The 17,721-nt window shown below is 50.2% G+C and overlaps 1 protein-coding gene across 5 annotated transcripts in view; it reads right to left on the bottom strand.

Annotated features, from left to right (window-relative positions):
* Positions 1-16,542, bottom strand: part of iqub (IQ motif and ubiquitin domain containing) — a 101,163-nt gene extending 84,621 nt beyond the window's left edge. For all 5 annotated transcript variants that reach the window (XM_072484467.1, XM_072484472.1, XM_072484469.1 and 2 more), the window contains exons 1-2: positions 16,460-16,542; positions 2,636-2,814 (exon numbers count right to left, since the gene is read on the bottom strand). In XM_072484467.1, the coding sequence (XP_072340568.1) occupies positions 2,636-2,810 (175 nt within the window). In that variant the 5' untranslated portion in view covers positions 2,811-2,814; positions 16,460-16,542. The remainder of the gene's footprint in view (positions 1-2,635; positions 2,815-16,459) is intronic.
* Positions 16,543-17,721: the final 1,179 nt, after the last annotated feature.

Here is a 17,721-nt window from a genome sequence, read left to right as displayed (position 1 = left end):
CTCTGCCTGGGTATTTTGGTGGGTCTGGTCCAGATCAATGTTTATGTAGTCGGCTGCCCGGGCATACAGGGCATCCGTGACTTCATGGATGCACTTGTGTACTGTAGGTTGTGATATGCCTCACAAGTCCCCGCTCGAGCCCTGGAATGAAGCGGTGGCATAATCGTTCAGGTTCCGATTGATGTGTTGGGTGCTCTGGATCCGTGGAACACATACAGGCCACCAACACTTAAAATAGTGCAACACTATTTTATTAAGCTAGAAACTGTTAAACATACTTTCACTGTGGGTTAACGCGATGTTAGATTAAACTAAAGACCTATGCCTGTCCTAACCAGTCTATGCACTCAGCACATGGTGAAGATTCAGTAACAATACCACTACGCTACCGCCCTCCCTGACAAAAGACCATTGATTCCAGTTTCATTCTTTGATGCTATGTTTGAGGTGACTTTTTTGTGCTAGCCTTAAAATTCTGAAAAGTAGACAGAGGTGACAGATTTGTGAACTGTTCCCTTAAACCTATGAGAAGTAAGCATTGCCCATTGGCTTTCAATAAAAGTGGATTCCAGTCAACCAATGGTATTGTTCTTTTAGCAAATAACTCATAAATAATTCTCAACCAAAGTTACTCCCTCAGATTTGAATTTGGGTCGGGAAGGTCCCAAATGTTTGCTTAGCTAAGCCCTCACTGTACTAATGAGATAGTGGTGGAGCAGTGGTGGGCAACCTGCGGCCCGGGGGCATCAAATGGCCCATCAGGGTCGGAGTATGGCCCACAAGACGTTTAGTTGACTGTTGCCCACATGCAGTGTTGCCACATTCTGCTGGTTTCTACCTGAGCAGCTTTTTCCTACCGGTGATACATATGGAAAGCAAGGGCATGAGAAGTGAGGTGATTGCTGACTGCACACAACATTGACTAAGAGAACTGTGCGGTCCCTCGGCATCCAATCAAGAGTAAATAGTTATTTTAGTTTTACCACTTGAAGTGGATGACAATTCTATGAATATATGCGTTTTCTATACCTTGTGGTGAAATATTCAGCGTGTATTAAATGTATTCAATCTTATTCAAGGATCATAGTTAGTGAACATGTCGAATTTCAATTTAGTAGCCCACTGAGATGAAGGGGGGCTACTCATGCGGCCCACTCACTCACCAAGGTTGCCCATCACTGTATTAGAGTGACAAGCTCGACTATCGGTTAAAGCAAGGTATATTCATTTGGTCAATCTAAAGTCACATAAAAAAACAGCAATTAATTTGCCCAATTGTAATGAAACAAAGTTCTGCTTTTCTTACACAGCTATGCCTTGTGGATCTCATGCACCTCCGGGCCGGAGAATCGCCAGGACCAGCGCGAATCTTGCCACGCCGCCCCGACTCCGGTCCGCTGATTCTCCGGAGAGTGGAGAATCGGCGCCATTGGCGCCGGCGCGGTCGGGGGCCGCTCTCTGGCCCCCCCACCCCCCCGGCGATTCTCGGCCCGGGTTGGTCCGAGTGGCCACACAAAAAAAGCCGAGTCCCACCAGCGCCATTCACACCTGCTCTTACCTGGCGGAACCTCGGCGTGGATGCATCTGGGGCAGCCCGGTTGGAGGGGAGGGGGATCCAACCCCGGGGGGAGGGGTTGGGGGGCCTCCGCTGTGGCCTGGCCCACGATTGGGGCCTACCGATCGGCGGGCCGGCCTCTCGGGCTGGGGGCCTCTTTTGTTCCGCGCCAGCCCCTGTAGCCCCACGTTATGTTGCGTCGGGGCTGGCGCGGAGAAGGGAGCCACTGCACATGCGTGCATTGGCGCTGGTCCCACTGCGCATGCACAGACCCGTAGCGCCCATCTGACGCCGGGGATCAGCAGCTGGAGCGGCGTGGGTCGCTCCAGTGCCATGCTGGCCTCCTGTAGGGGTCAGAATTTCTGCTCGAGGCTATGTTGACACCGTCGAGAAACGCAACGGCGTTTACGACGGCGTCAAGGCTTAGCCTCAGGATCAGAGAATCCCACCCAGTATATTTGCTTCTGTTCCCAATCAGGGAATGACATATTGCATCAAATGGCTAAAAGGAAAGTGAGAAGAAATTAACTGAAAAATAAAAATGTTCAAATCAATTAAAAAGAATCTGTCACTACTCTCATGCAATACTTGTGGACACATTAACATTTACGTTATTAATATTCTATCTGGTAGCATGAAGCTGAATGAAACAGTGGTTTTCTATTATTGAGCGCTGAATTAAATTCCTTTTGCATTCTTTGCTGTGCAGAATGGTATCTGTTTTCATCCATGATTTGCTAAGCTATAGATGGTAAGGGAGTAACATGCAGCAGTAGATTCTTCCCACAGCTTCATTTTTCAGAAGGAAAAGTACAGGAAAATAAAATATTTAGCAAATGATCTGCAGGTTGCATGGGATAGAAATGTAGGAACAGAGGTAGCGCATTTGGCCTTGTCAAATGTGTTAGTAATGAAGGAGTTATCCTTTTAATCCTATTTGCAAATTCCTTCTCCCTATTTCCCATTTTCCAACTATCAATCTCACTGTGCAGTAGTAAAATGACTGTATCATCCTAGAAAACTGCAAGTTTTTAGTTATAAGTAATAGTTTAGTTGAAGATATTTTATAGTCAGTTTTACCTGAAGGTGACTCAATAGTATAATGCTTTGTATCAGCTTTTCCATCTGCTGGCTCTTCAGGAGGGCCCGCTTCCGCCACTTCATTAATTTCTATGGCTGGATCAGTAAGGTCCTCTTCCTCAGATGCATTGTTTTGTTCTTCAGTTTCCTGGGTGCGGTCTTCATTTTCTGCCATTTGTCTGCATAAAATAGGTTAAATCCTTAAACTAATTCTTTTAAATCCTGAGTGCAGCCCCATTTTTATTATTTTTATTCATGCATAGAATGTGGGTGTTTCTGTTTACGCAGTCTTAACTGTCTTTCAAAAGTTGACGGCGAGCCACGTTCTTGAACCGCTGTACTTCCTGCAATCATAGAATCGCCATCGAGTTTGCCCCGAAAGAGCACCCCACATATGCCCAATCCCTGCCCTAACCCCGTAATCCACCTAACCTTTAGACACTAAGGGGCAATTTAGCATGGCCAATCTACCTATACTGCACACCTTTGGTCTGTGGGAGGAAACTGGAACTCCCACACAGACACGGGGAGAGTGCACAAACTCCACACAGTCACCCAAGGCTGGAATGAAACCCGGGTTCCTGGTGCTGTGAGACAGCAGTGTGAATTACTGTGCCATCATGCTGTAGTAAAGGTACACCCACAGTGATGTTCGGGATTAAGTTCCAGAATTTTGACCCAGTGACAGTGAAGGATCGGCAATATATTTCCAAGTCAGGATGGTGTGTGACTTGGAGGTGAACCTGCAGGTGGTGGTGTTCCCATTTGCCTTTGGACCTTTTGTTCTTCCAAGTGGTAGAGGTTGCAGTTTTGGAAGAAGCTTGTAGATGGCACACATTGCAGCCACGGTGCGCCAGTGGCGAAGGAAAGTGAGTGTTTAAGTTAGTGGAAGGGGTACCAATCAAGTGGGATGCTTTGTTCTGGATGGTGTCAAGCCTTACTAGTTTTGTTGGATCTGTCCAGACAATGGGCGAGTAATCCTTACCCCTGATTTGGCTGCCTTAGAATAAACTTGTCAATTCACCTAATAGCACAATGTTTTTAAAATGTAGAAAGCAGGAATAACTTCCCAATCCAAATATCTTTACTCGTATATTTTCACTGGGATGGAATCTTACAAGGTCTATTCCAAGTATCACTCTTCTCCTACATGTGTTTTGTACATTACTACAGTGATTACACTTCAAGCATGCTTCATTAAAGTACTTCATTTACTTTGGTAAAGTGCTGGAGGGTCATTCTGAGATCATGAAAATTATATAAATACAAGTTTTTTGTTCTTCTTTGTTAAAGCTACTAGATGTTAGTAGCATTGCTTTTTTGAGGTAGCATGCAGGTGTGCCACCATTGCTATAGGATCTTTGCGCAGGCGGAACCATGAAATTCACTTCAAATGACACTTGTGGCCAGGCCAGCATGCTTACCGCATACACAAGATGTCTTTGTTCTTAAAAACTCTGCTTTTAGCGATCTTGATAGTCGTTTAGGCAAGCCTCGCATTTTAGATTTCGATATCATGGTGAGAACATTTTTTTTACCGCTGATGGAATGCTTTAGTCTGAGTTTCCTCTTCACTTTTTAATGGGCTGGGAGAGTTTGACAGCATGGCCGGAATGGCTCCAAAACCAAGAATCTGCTTGGATAGATGACAAAACAGAACTTATGGCTCTTCTTTAGGTGGTCTGCCATTACCCAGACCTTCTCAATGGTGAGGCTTTCCACTGCAAACCAAATACCATTTTTTAGGACACCCTTGAGACTGCATACTTCATGGCCATAAGTTCAAGAAAAACATGTCAACCTTCCTCCATATCATTGCTGGGCCTGCACCTACTGCAGACACATGCCCAGCCCTATGTCTCCAGGGAAACTCAAGAAGTGATAGGGCCAGACCATAGGGGTCAGAGGCTTCCTTGTTATGGGACTCTTCAACCTTACTCATAAAAGGAAATAGGCATTCCCCAGGGGATAAAGTTAGGAAAATTAATTATTGTTTCACAGCGTGGAATTTAGATGACCTGACTCCCAAATGTTTGCTCTCACGTAACCCTGACCCCACAGCAACTGGCGATATCACACTCACAAAATGTCACATCAGGCCCATCGTACCTCTGCCAGATCTTTCAACAAGCTATACAATTCGATCCACTCCAATCTCCTTTCCCCATAGCCCTTCAAATTATTCTCCTTTGTATATTTATTCAATTCCTTTTTTGAAAGCTATTGTTGAATCTGCTTCCACCACCTTTTCAGGCAGTACATTCCAGATAACAACCCGTTGCATAAAAACAATTCTCAGCTCCTCTTCAGTTCTTTTGTCAATTACCTTAAATCAGTGTTCTGGTTACTGTCTCACTGTATCAAATTCTTTATGACTTTGAACACCTCTGTTAAATCTCTCCTGCTCTATAGAACAACCACAGTTGCTCTAGTCTCCCCAGCCTGCTGTTCTAGTAAATGTCTTCTACATCTTCTCTCTGGAATTGACATCCTTCCTAAAGTGTGATGCCCAGAATTGGATATAATACACCAACTGGAGTCTAACCAGTGATTTATAAAGAGAAAATGAAAAAGTAATTTGCCTAACTTTCTTACTTATTCTACTCCACGGCTCTACAGCATAGTGGTTAGCACTGTTGCTTCACAGCGCCAGGGAACCGGGTTCGATTCCCGGCTTGGGTCACTGTCTGTACGTTCTCCCCGTATGTCCGTGGGTTTCCTCCGTGTGCTCCAGTTTTCTCCCACAAGTTCCGAAAGATTTGTTGTTAGGTAAATTGGACATTCTGAATTCTCCCTCGGTGTACCCAAACAGGCGCCAGAGTCTGGCAACTAGGGGATTTTCACAATATCTTTATTGCAGTGCAATGTAAGCCTACTTTTGACACTAATAACGATTATAAATTATTATTATACGCTTTTTGAACAACCTTCTAATCTTTTTTTTTAATATATTTTATTAAAGTTTTTCAATCACAATTTTTTCCCCCTTACAAATCAAAAAAAAAAAAAAAATGTTTTAAATACAAGTAACATGATAACTACAATCTAACATTGAGTAACTAACTAACATGGTAAACTAACCAAATAACATAAAATGAAACCCCCCCTCCGTCCACCCCCCCCCCTCCCAGAACCCAAACATTTTACCCTCCCTCCCTCCCTTCCCCCCCCCCCCCCCCCCCTGGGTTGCTGCTGCTGGTCATCTATCTTCCCTCTAACGTTCCGCTAGATAGTCGAGGAACGGTTGCCACCGCCTGGTGAACCCTTGAGCCGATCCTCTCAGCGCAAACTTAATCTGCTCCAGTTTTATGAACCCCGCCATATCGTTTATCCAGGCCTCCAGTCCGGGGGGTTTCGCTTCCTTCCACATGAGTAAAATCCTACGCCGGGCTACTAGGGACGCAAAGGCCACGACACCAGCCTCTTTCGCCTCCTGCACTCCCGGCTCATCCGCAACTCCAAATAAAGCTAACCCCCAGCATGGTTTGACCCGGACCTTCACCACCTTCGAGATCACTCCCGTCACTCCCCTCCAGTGCCAGGCATAACCAAAACATATGTATGTGGTTTGCCGGGCTTCCGCCGCACCTCCCACACTTGTCCTCAACTCCGAAGAACCTGCTCAACCTTGCTCCCGTTATGTGTGCTCTATGCAGCACCTTAAATTGGATCAGGCTAAGCCTGACACACGAGGAAGAGGAATTTACCCTGCTTAGGGCATCAGCCCACAAACCCTCCTCAATCTCCTCCCCGAGCTCTTCTTCCCATTTTCCTTTCAGTTCGCCCACCAGCTCCTCCCCCTCTTCTCTCATCTCCCGGTATATCTCTGACACCTTGCCCTCCCCGACCCACACCCCCGAAAGCACTCTATCCTGGATCCCCTGTGTCGGGGGCAGCGGAAATTCCCTCACCTGTTGTCTTGTGAACGCCCTCACCTGCATATATCTAAAGAAATTTCCCCGGGGCAGCTTATACTTTTCCTCCAACGCTCCCAAGCTCGCAAACGTCCCGTCTATAAATAAGTCTCCCACTCTCCTGATTCCCAACTGGTGCCAGCTCTGGAATCCTCCATCCAGCCTCCCTGGGGTAAACCTATAGTTGTTCCTAATTGGGGACCCCACCAAGGCTCCCAACACACCTCTCTGTCGCCTCCATTGCCCCCAGATACTTAACGTTGCTGCCACCACTGGGTTTGTGGTAAATTTTTTTGGTGAGAGCGGTAGTGGCGCCGTCACCAGCGCTTCTAGACTGGTCCCTTTACAGGACTTCTTCTCTAGTCTTTTCCACGCCGCTCCCTCTCCCTCTATCATCCACTTACGAATCATCGCCACATTGGCGGCCCAGTAGTAGTCGCCCAAATTCGGCAGCGCCAGTCCCCCTCTGTCTCTACTACGTTGTAAGAACCCCTTCCTTACCCTCGGGACCTTCCCTGCCCACACGAAGCTCGTGATGCTCCTGTCTATTTTTATTATTTTTTTTAAAGGCCTTAGTGATCAGTATAGGGAGACACTGGAACATAAATAGGAACCTCGGGAGGACCATCATCTCAATTGCCTGCACTCTGCCCGCCAGTGACAGCGGTTGCATGTCCCACCTTTTGAAATCCTCTTCCATTTGTTCCACCAGTCGTGTCAGATTAAGTCTGTGTAAGGTTCCCCAGCTCCTGGCTATCTGAATCCCCAGGTATCGAAAGTTTCTTTCCACTCTCCTTAGCGGTAGGCCATCTATCCCTCTACTCTGGTCCCCAGGGTGTATCACAAAAAGTTCACTCTTTCCCATGTTAAGCCTATATCCCGAGAAATCTCCGAACTCCCTCAATATCTGCATGACCTCTGTCATCCCCCCACTGGGTCCGCCACATACAGCAGTAGGTCATGCGCGTAGAGTGACACTCAGTGTTCCTCTCCCCCTCTAATCACCCCTCTCCATTTTCTGGAGTCTCTCAACGCCATGGCCAGTGGCTCAATTGCCAACGCGAACAGTAATGGGGACAGCGGGCATCCCTGTCTTGTTCCCCTGTATAGTCGAAAATACTCCGACCTTTGCCGACCCGTGACCACACTTGCCGTTGGGGCCCCATAGAGGAGTTTGACCCAGCTAACAAACCCGTCCCCGAACCTCCTCAGCACCTCCCATAGATACTCCCACTCCACCCTATCAAATGCCTTCTCTGCATCCATTGCCGCCACTATCTCTGCCTCCCCCTCTACTGGGGGCATCATTATCACCCCTAATAGCCGTCGCACGTTGACATTTAGTTGTCTCCCCTTTACGAATCCTGTCTGGTCTTCGTGCACCACCCCCGGGACACAATCCTCTATCCTCGTTGCCAGCACCTTTGCTAGCAACTTGGCGTCCACATTTAGCAGTGAGATAGGCCTATAGGTCCCGCACTGCAGCGGATCTTTATCCCGCTTCAAAATTAGCGATATCGTCGCCTCCGACATTGTCGGGGGTAGGGTCCCCCCTTCTCTGGCCTCGTTAAAAGTCCTTACCAACAGCGGGGCCAGCAAGTCCACATATTTTCTACAAAATTCCACCGGGAACCCATCTGGTCCCGGGGCCTCCCCTGCCTGCATGTTCCCCAGCCCCTTGGTAACCTCATCCACCCCAATTGGTGCCCCCAGGCCTTCCACCTCCTGCTCATCCACCCTCGGGAACCTTAATTGGTCCAAAAACTGCCGCATCTCCTCTTTTCCCTCCTGGGGTTGGGACCTATAAAGTCTTTCGTAAAAGGTCTTAAACACCTTGTTTATCTTCCCTGCTCTCCGCACCGTAGCTCCCTTTTCATCTCTAATTCCCCCTATCTCCCTCGCCGCTGTCCTCTTTCGCAGCTGATGGGCCAAGAGGCGACTCGCCTTTTCCCCATATTCATATCTCATCCCCTGTGCCTTCCTCCACTGCGCCTCCGCCCTCCTAGTGGTCAAAAGGTTGAACTCCGTCTGAAGTCGTCGTCTCTCCCTGTATAGTCCTTCCTCCGGGGCCTCCGCGTATTCTTTATCTACCTTTAAAATCTCCCCCAGTAATCTTTCCCTTTCCTTGGCCTCTATTTTCCCTTTGTGGGCCCTGATAGAGATCAGCTCTCCTCTGACCACCGCCTTTAGTGCTTCCCATACTACTCCCACTCGGACCTCCCCGTCGTCATTGGCCTCCAGGTATTTCTCAATACATCCCCGCACCCTTCCACAGACTCCCTCATCCGCCAGCAATCCCACATCTAATCGCCAGAGTTCACGCTGCTCCCTCTCCTCTCCTAGTTCCAGGTCCACCCAGTGTGGGGCATGATCTGAGACAGCTATGGCTGAATACTCAGTTTCTTCCACCCTCGAGATCAGCGACCTTCCCAAAACAAAGAAATCTATCCGGGAATACACTTTGTGAACATGGGAGAAGGAGAACTCTTTGGCCTTCGGCCTAACAAATCGCCATGGATCCACTCCCCCCATTTGGTCCATAAACCCCTTAAGTACCTTGGCCGCTGCCGGTCTTCTTCCGGTCCTAGATCTAGATCTATCTAACCCTGGGTCCAGCACGGTGTTGAAGTCTCCCCCCATTATTAGGTTTCCTACCTACAGGTCCGGGATACGTTCCAGCATCTGCTTCATGAATCCCAATTCGGGGCATATACGTTAACCAACACGACCTCCGTTCCCTCCAGTCTGCCACTCACCATCACATATCTGCCTCCGCTATCTGCTACAATGCTCCTAGCTTCGAATGATACCCGTATCCCCACCAGTATGGCCACCCCTCTGTTCTTTGCATCCAGCCCTGAGTGGAACACCTGTCCCACCCATCCTTTCCTTAACCTAACTTGGTCCGCCACCTTCAGGTGTGTCTCCCGAAGCATAGCCACTTCTGCCCTCAGTCCTTTCAAGTGCGTGAACACTCGGGCCCTTTTAATCGGTCCATTTAGGCCTCTCACGTTCCACGTGATCAGCCGCACTGGGGGGGTACCTGCTCCCTTCCCGTGTCGACTAGCCATCACCCTCTCTAGGCCAGTCCCACGTCCCGGTTCCGCGCTCCCACCCGTTCCCCAGGTGGCGCATTCCAGCCCCGACCACCCTTTCTTTAACCAGTTCCTCTTCTGCAGCATCAACCCAGTTATCCTCCCCACCCCCCCTCCCCCCCCGCTAGATCCCCATCTAGCATGACTGCTCCCCCCATATTACTTCCGAAAGTCAGCTGACTTCAACTGACCCCGGCTTCTCCAGCTCAGTCCTTGACCCCCCCGTGTGGGGAACTCCCATCTACCTTGCGCCTATCTTCCTGCCATCACCTTTCTGGCGCGGGAACAAGGACAGTAGGCCCCGTATTCTCTATAGTTGTCCCGCCCCTTGTGGCGCAGCTCCCTCTACCGCCCCACTCCCATTCCCCATCCCCCACCTATGTCTCTTCTTTCCCCCCAACGGCGCCCACATTTCTTAGTGTCCCCCCCTTCCCAATTTACATCCCTATATACATCGGCATTGTCATTTCCCCTCTAACATCAGTCCCTCAGTTCCGATCCAGTTTCTCGTTTTTAATAAAGGTCCATGCTTCTTCCGCCGTTTCGAAGTAGTGATGTCTCTCCTGGTACGTGACCCACAGTCGCGCCGGCTGCAGCATCCCGAACTTCACCTTCTTCTTGTGTAGCACCTCCTTGTCTCGATTAAAACTCGCCCTCCTTCTCGCCACCTCTGCACTCCAATCCTGGTACACCCGTACCACCGCATTCTCCCATCTACTACTTCGTACCTTTTTGGCCCATCTCAGAACCACTTCTCGGTCATTGAAGCGATGAAATCGCACGATCGTCACCCTAGGTGGTTCTCCCGCCTTTGGTCTCCTCGCAGGGACCCGATGAGCCCCTTCCACTTCCAAGGGGCCCGAGGGGGCCTCAGCTCCCATTAGCGAGCTTAGCATCGTGCTCACGTAAGCCCCACAGTCCGCTCCTTCCACTCCCTCGGGGAGACCCAGGATCCGAAGGTTCTTTCTCCGTGCTCTATTTTCTAGGGCTTTAATCCTTTCAATGCACTTTTTGTGGAGCGCCTCGTGCGTCTGCGTTTTGACCGCCAGGCCCAGGATCTCGTCTTCGTTGTCCGTCACCTTCTGCTCCACCATGCGGAGCTCCGTCTCCTGGGTCTTTTGTGCCTCCTTAAGCCCCTCAATTGCCTGTAGCATTGGGGTCAGCACCTCCTTCTTAAGCAGCACCACACACCGTCTTAAATATTCATCTTGGTCTGGCCCCCATGTCGCCTGGGCTTTCTCCGCCGCCATCTTGCTCTTTTTTTCCTCCTGTCCCTATCTTCGAGGATTCTTTGCGATCTGGCCGCCGCCGCCGATATTTTTCTCTTTCGTTGGGGGGACGACTCCCTGTTGTCTCACCCCACACCGGGTTTCGTCCTGGAAAAATTCCCCGCTGGGGCTCTTAAAAGAGCCCGAAGGTCCGTTTGAGCTGGAGCCGCCGAAACGTGCGGCTTAGCTGGACATCGCCGCAACCGGACGCCCACAACCTTCTAATCTTGTCCTACCATCTAAGATTAGTGTATGTATGCCTCAGGTTTGCGTTCCTGCACACCATTTGCAATTGTAACATTTAGTTTGTGTTGCCTCTCCTCATTCTTCACACCAGAATGTATCAGTTCATATTTCCCTATGTTAAATCTTCCACCTGTCTCTCCATTGCAACAGGTTATCTATGGCACCCTAAAATGTCTCACTACATCTCTGAGATGCATGGCATCAGCAAACTTTAAAATTATATCCTGTACACCCAAGCCCATGACATTAATAAATATTTAAATAGCCATTTTCTTGATAATCGCTCCTCAGGAACTCCATGTTTACATCCCTCCAGTGTGAAAAACATCTGATCACTGCTGTACTGCTTTCTGTCTCTTAACCAATTTGATATGCATGTTGTCTCTACCCATTGAATCTCATGGACTTCAACTTTGCTAATATTATAATGAAAGGAAAGTATTAGAGAAATTAATTAAGCAAGAGAAGTGGAAGAACCGGAGTAGGTACATCTGAAATTCTTGAAAGCTATGGGGATGAAATATGGAAGGCCCTCGAGGTTTGATTTTAGAGAGTGAATGAATGTATGCTCAAGTACTTGAGAGTGACAAATGTACCGATTTGCAAAAGAGAGACAGAGCTACCTAGATAATGTATGAGCTGTTTGCATTAATGTCACTGGATATTAATTTTTTGAATCTGTAATCAAATACCAAAATGGGTGAAGTATTTAGCTTGTCTTTTTTTTAAACACAATTGTGATCCGAAAAACCTAAGAGTCGGCTGCTGTCCTAGTTGTGTCCTTCCCATCCATTTTGGCCCCAACATTTGATTACCCATTAGATCCTAGCCATGGTCCCACCTCCAGCATATTCCTTTTTTTAAATAAAATAATTATTATTAAAGTTTTCACAAAATATCAACAACAAAATGTAAAAGGAACCCAATAGAATTAAATACAAAACAAAACCAAACCCCGTGCGCCCCTCCCCCCATACCTAAATAATAAATTAACACCCGCCGAAACACATAGCAAACATAGCAAATATATACACCCTTAGTTCCCCCAGTATAGACAAACAAAAATAAAATAGACCCCCCCCCCGGGTTGCTGCTGCTGCTGACCATTGTCTACCGTTCTGCCAGGAAGTCTTAAAACGGTTGCCACCACCTGAAAAATCCTTGCACCGATCCCCTTAAGGCAAATTTCACCCTCTCCTATTTAATGAACCCCGCCATATCGTTGATCCAGGATTCCACGCTTGGGGGCCTCGCATCCTTCCACTGAAGAAGAATCCTTTGCCGGGCTACCAGGGACGCAAAGGCCAGAATACCGGCCTCTTTTGCCTCCTGCACTCCTGGCTCCCCTGCAACCCCAAATATTGAGAGCCCCAGCCCGGTTTGACCCTGGATCCTACCACCTTCGACACCGTCCTCGCTACACCCTTCCAAAATTCCTCCAGCGCTGGGCATGCCCAGAACATATGGGTGTGGTTTGCTGGGCTCCCTGAGCACCTAACACACCTGGCCTCACCCCCAAAAAAACAGCTCATCCTTGTCCCAGTCATGTGTGCCCTATGCAGCACCTTAAACTGTATGAGGCTGAGCCTCACGCACGAAGAGGAAGAGATCACCCTCCCAAGGGCATCTGCCCACGTCCCCTCCTCTATCTCCTCCCACAACTCCTCCTCCCACTTACCTTTCAGCTCCTCCAGAGGCCTCCTCCTCCTCCTGCATCACCTGGTATGTTGCCGAGATCTTCCCCTCTCCAACCCACACCCAGAGAGCACCCTGTCCTGTACCGTGCGTGGTGGCAGCAGCGGGAATTCCACCACTTGCCGACTGGCAAACGCCCTTACCCGTAGATACCTAAATGTGTTTCCCGGGGGTAGCCCGTACTTCTCCTCCAGCTCACCCAGGCTCACAAACTACCCATCCACAAACAGATCCCCCAACCTTCTTATCCCTGCCCTGTGCCACCCCGAAAACCCTCCATCTATTCTCCCTGGGACAAGTAATGGCGTGGAATGCCCTGCCTGCAACAGTAGTGGACTCGCCAACACTAAGGGCATTCAAATGGTCATTGGATAGACATATGGACGATAAGGGAATAGTGTAGATGGGCTTTAGAGTGGTTTCACAGGTCGGTGCAACATCGAGGGCCGAAGGGCCTGTACTGCGCTGTAATGTTCTATGTTCTAAACCGGTGGTTCCCCTGTATCGGGGTCCACACCGAGGCCCCCACTTTCCCCCTGTGCCACCTCCATTGCCCCCAGATTTTGAGGATAGCCGCCACCACCGGGCTCGTGGTATACCTCATTGGAGGGAGCAGCAGCTGCGCCGTGCCAGCGCCTCCAGATTCGTACCCTCACAAGATGCTGTCTCCAGCCTATTCCATACCGCCCCCTCCCCCTCCATCACCCACTTGCGCACCATCGCCTCATTGGCGGCCCAGTAGTACCCACAGAGGTTGGGCAGCGCCATCCCCCCCCAATCCCTACTCCGTTCCAGGAACACCCTTCTCACCCTCGGAGTCCCTCGCGCCCACACAAACCCCGTTATGCTCCTGTTGACCCACCTAAAGAAGGTCTTCGGGATAAGAAAAGGGAGGCACTGGAACAGGAACAAAAACCTTGGGAGCACCATCATCTTGACTGACTGTACCCTACCCGCCAGCTCCTGGCCACCTGGACCCCAAATACCTGAAGCTCCTGTCTGCCCTTTTTAGTGAGAGCTCGCCAATCCCGCTCTCCTGGTCCCCTGGGTGAACCACGAACAACTCGCTCTTCCCCATGTTGAGCTTGTACCCTGAGAAATCCCCGAACTCCCCGAGGATCCTCATTACCTCCGGCATTCCCTCCACCGGGTCCGCCACATATAGCAACAAGTCGTCCACATAGAGCGACACCCTATGCTCCTCCCTACCCTGCACCAGCCCCCTCCAGTTCCTCGACTCCCTCAGTGCCATAGCCAGGGGTTCAATCGCCAGTGCGAAGAGCAGGGGGGGACAGGGGATACTCCTGCCTCGTCCCTCGATGCAACCGAAAGTACTCAGACCTCCTCTTGTTTGTGGCCACACTCGCCATCGGGACCTCGTACAACAGCCTAACCCACCTGACGAACCCCTCCCCAAACCCAATCCTCTTCAGCACCTCCCACAAGTGCCCCCACTCTACACTATCGAAGGCTTTCTCAGCGTCCATCGCCACCACTATCTCCGCCTCCCCCTTCCTCGCCGGCATCATTATAACGTTCAGGAGCCTCCGCACATTTGCGTTCAACTGCCTCCCCTTCACGAAGCCCGTCTGGTCTTTGCGTATGACCTGCGGCACCCAATCCTCAATTCCCGTGGCTAATACCTTCGCCAGCACCTTGGCATCTACATTTAACAACAAAATCGTCCTGTAAGACCCACACTGCAGGGGATCCTTGTCCCGCTTCAGGATCAAGATCAGTGCCCGGGACATCGTCGGGGCAACGCCCCCTGCTCTCTTGCATCATTGAAGGTCCTAACCAGCATCGGGCCCAATAGGTCCCCATATCTTTTGTAAAATTCGACCGGGAAACCATCCCTGCCTGCATGCTCCCTATCCCGTTGGCCAGTTCCTCCAGCCCAATCGGGGCCCCTAATCCCGCCACCAGTCCCTCCTCCACTTTCGGGAACCTCAGTTGGTCCAGAAAGCGGCCCAGCCCTCCCTCCTCCAGTGGGGGCTCGGACCGATACAGTTCCTCATAAAAGTCCCTGAAGACCCCATTGACGCCAACCCCACTCCGCACCACACTCCCTCCCCTATCCTTAACTCCCCCGATCTCCTTAGCTGCGTCCCGCTTCCGAAGCTGACGCGCCAGCATCCGAATTGCCTTTTCCCCATATTCATAAATCGCCCCTGGGCCTTCCTCCACTGCGTGGCCGCCTTCCTCTTGGTCAACAGGTCGAATTCAGCCTGGAGGCTATGCCTCTCCCTCCACAGTCCCTCCTCCGGCACCTCCTGTCTACCCTCACCATCTCCCCCACCAGCCTCTCCCTCTGCTCTCTCCTCTCCTTGTGGGCCCTAATGGTGATCAGCTCTCCCCTAACCACCGCCTTCAGCGCCTCCCAGACCATCCCCACTCGGACCTCCCCGTTATCGTTGGCCTCCAGGTATCTCTCCGTGCTTCCTCGGACCCGCTCGCTCACCTCCTCAACCGCCAACAGCCCCACCTTCAAGCGCCACAACGGGCGCTGGTCCCTCTCCTCCCCCAGCTCTAGGTATACCCAATGCGGGGCATGATCCGAAATGGCTATCGCCGAGTACTCGGTACTCCAGCATATTCCTAATCCCCTCCAAATCACTGGCTATCTCAGGCCTGTGCACAGCCAAATATTATTTTATTTTTAAAATTGCTAAAATCAGCTTATATCATATTTTACCATGAACGGTTGTTGCCCAAATATCTGACTTTATGGGATCATATCAGAGCACTGCTGAGCATAAAGCCAGCTTATGACAAGAGGTACCTAGCCTGCAATGTTGACATCCTTTGTGACACTGGAGATTGTGCCTCTTCTTTGCAGCCACATACTGTATTGCTATGGCAACCTAAACTCCCTGGCTGCTGATTTACCCCAACCCATATGGCACTAAAAGCAGATACTGCATTCTTTGACTTCTTACCAGCCCAGATGATGAACAGTAATAGATCACAAACCAGGAAATTGCAGGCTGACTGCTCACCAGGTCAGGCAGCATTGACTGGCCCAAGTGGACCAGTGACTGGTACACAACCCAGCTACTGGAACCCAGATATCCCTGAAACTCTAGGTGCCGCAACCCCAGTTCACAGCTCCCTGAGCGACACAAATCAGGCCCCAGATTTTCCTGGATTCCTGAGTAGCACAACACCAGGCCGCAAATCCCTCGACTCCAGAGTGGTACAGCCTGGCCACAGATATTCCTGGAGTCCTGAGTGGCATAACCGCAGGCCACAGCTCCAGGCCATAGATATCCCCGGATCCCAGAGTGGCACAGTCCAAGATATTTCTGGATCTCTGAGTGGCGTAGCCACAGAAATCCCTGCATCTCTGAATGGCACAACCACAGAAATCCGTGCATGAGTGGCACAATTCAGAAATCCCTGGATCTCTGAGTGGCGCAGCCACATAAATCCCTGGATCTCTGAGTGGCGCAGCCACATAAATCCCTGGATCTCTGAGGTGGGACAATCCCAAAGCAGCGACCAAAAGCACAATTACTAAACAAACTGGAAGGTGGCCCTGGGCCCGGCTCGGCCCAGCCCCGCGTGGTGGGGTAGGGCTGGCTGTGTCCCCGAGTGTTTGCTGACCTCGGGCTCCCCTCTGCAGCCGCCGCCGCCGACCTCTCCTGTCCCGGATCTCCGCTGTTGTCAGTGGAGCCATGGTAACTGCCGCGGCCCTGGGACGCGTGCGCCGACCAGCTGCGCCTGCGCTCTGTCGACACTCCTCCCCTCCCATTGTGAAGCTGCTGAGCGGAGCACGTGTTTGCACAATTGCCCTGACTGTGCCTCTCCACTCTCAATTGCACTGAGCCAATTTGCAGAGAAGGTGCCTCTCATCGAGTCACACAGCACACTAAGCGAACTCTCTGAAAGAAATAACTTAGAATCCCTACAGTGCAGAGGGAGACCATTCGGCCCCATCCACTCTTTATGACCCTCTGAAAGAGGCCAACTATGAAAGCTGTCCACTTCAGTCCCACAACCCATTTCCTATAACTGTACAAATGAATACTCTGTAAAGTCAATTGTTGCTCTTTGAAAGTTCCTTTGCAAGCTGAACAGCTACATGAAGAAATATCTCACTTTCTCTCTAATTCTTTTGTCAATTATTTTAAGCCTATGATCTCAGATCAGTGGGCAGCACGGTAGCATTGTGGATAGCACAATTGCTTCACAGCTCCAGGGTCCCAGGTTCGATTCTGGCTTGGGTCACTGTCTGTGCGGAGTCTGCACTTCCTCCCCGTGTGTGCGTGGGTTCCCCCCGGGTGCTCCGGTTTCCTCCCACAGTCCAAAGATGTGCAGGTTAGGTGGATTGGCCATGATAAATTGCCCTTAGTGTCCAAAGTTTCCCTTAGTGTTGGGTGGGGTTACTGGGTTATGGGGATAGGGTGGGGGTGTTGACCGTGGGTAGGGTGCTCTTTCCAAGAGCCAGTGCAGACTCGATGGGTCGAATGGCCTCCTTCTGCACTGTAAATTCTATGATCACTAAACCACTTTCTTTTATTTTCATGGGATAGGGGCATTGCTGGCAACGCTAACATTTTGCTCCCTATGCTAATTGAACTGGGTGGCTTGTTCAGCCATTTCAGAGGGCAGTTTAAGAGGCAACCACATTACAGTCAATTTGGAGTCACACATAAACCAGGCCAGGTAAGGATGTCAGATTTCCTTCCTGAAGAACCTGGGTTTTATAAGAACTGATAATGGTTTTATGGTCTCCACCGTTGAGATGAGTTTTCATTTTCAGATTATATTAATTGAATTGAAATTCCACCATTGGGCATGGTGGCACAGTGGTTAGCACGACTGCCTTATAGTGCCAAGGTCCTGAGTTTGATTCTGACCTTGGG

The sequence above is a fragment of the Scyliorhinus torazame genome, chromosome 19 (assembly GCF_047496885.1).
Source record: "Scyliorhinus torazame isolate Kashiwa2021f chromosome 19, sScyTor2.1, whole genome shotgun sequence".
NCBI classification, from domain to species: Eukaryota; Metazoa; Chordata; class Chondrichthyes; order Carcharhiniformes; family Scyliorhinidae; genus Scyliorhinus; species Scyliorhinus torazame.
This window is presented reverse-complemented; position numbering and strand designations above follow the sequence as displayed.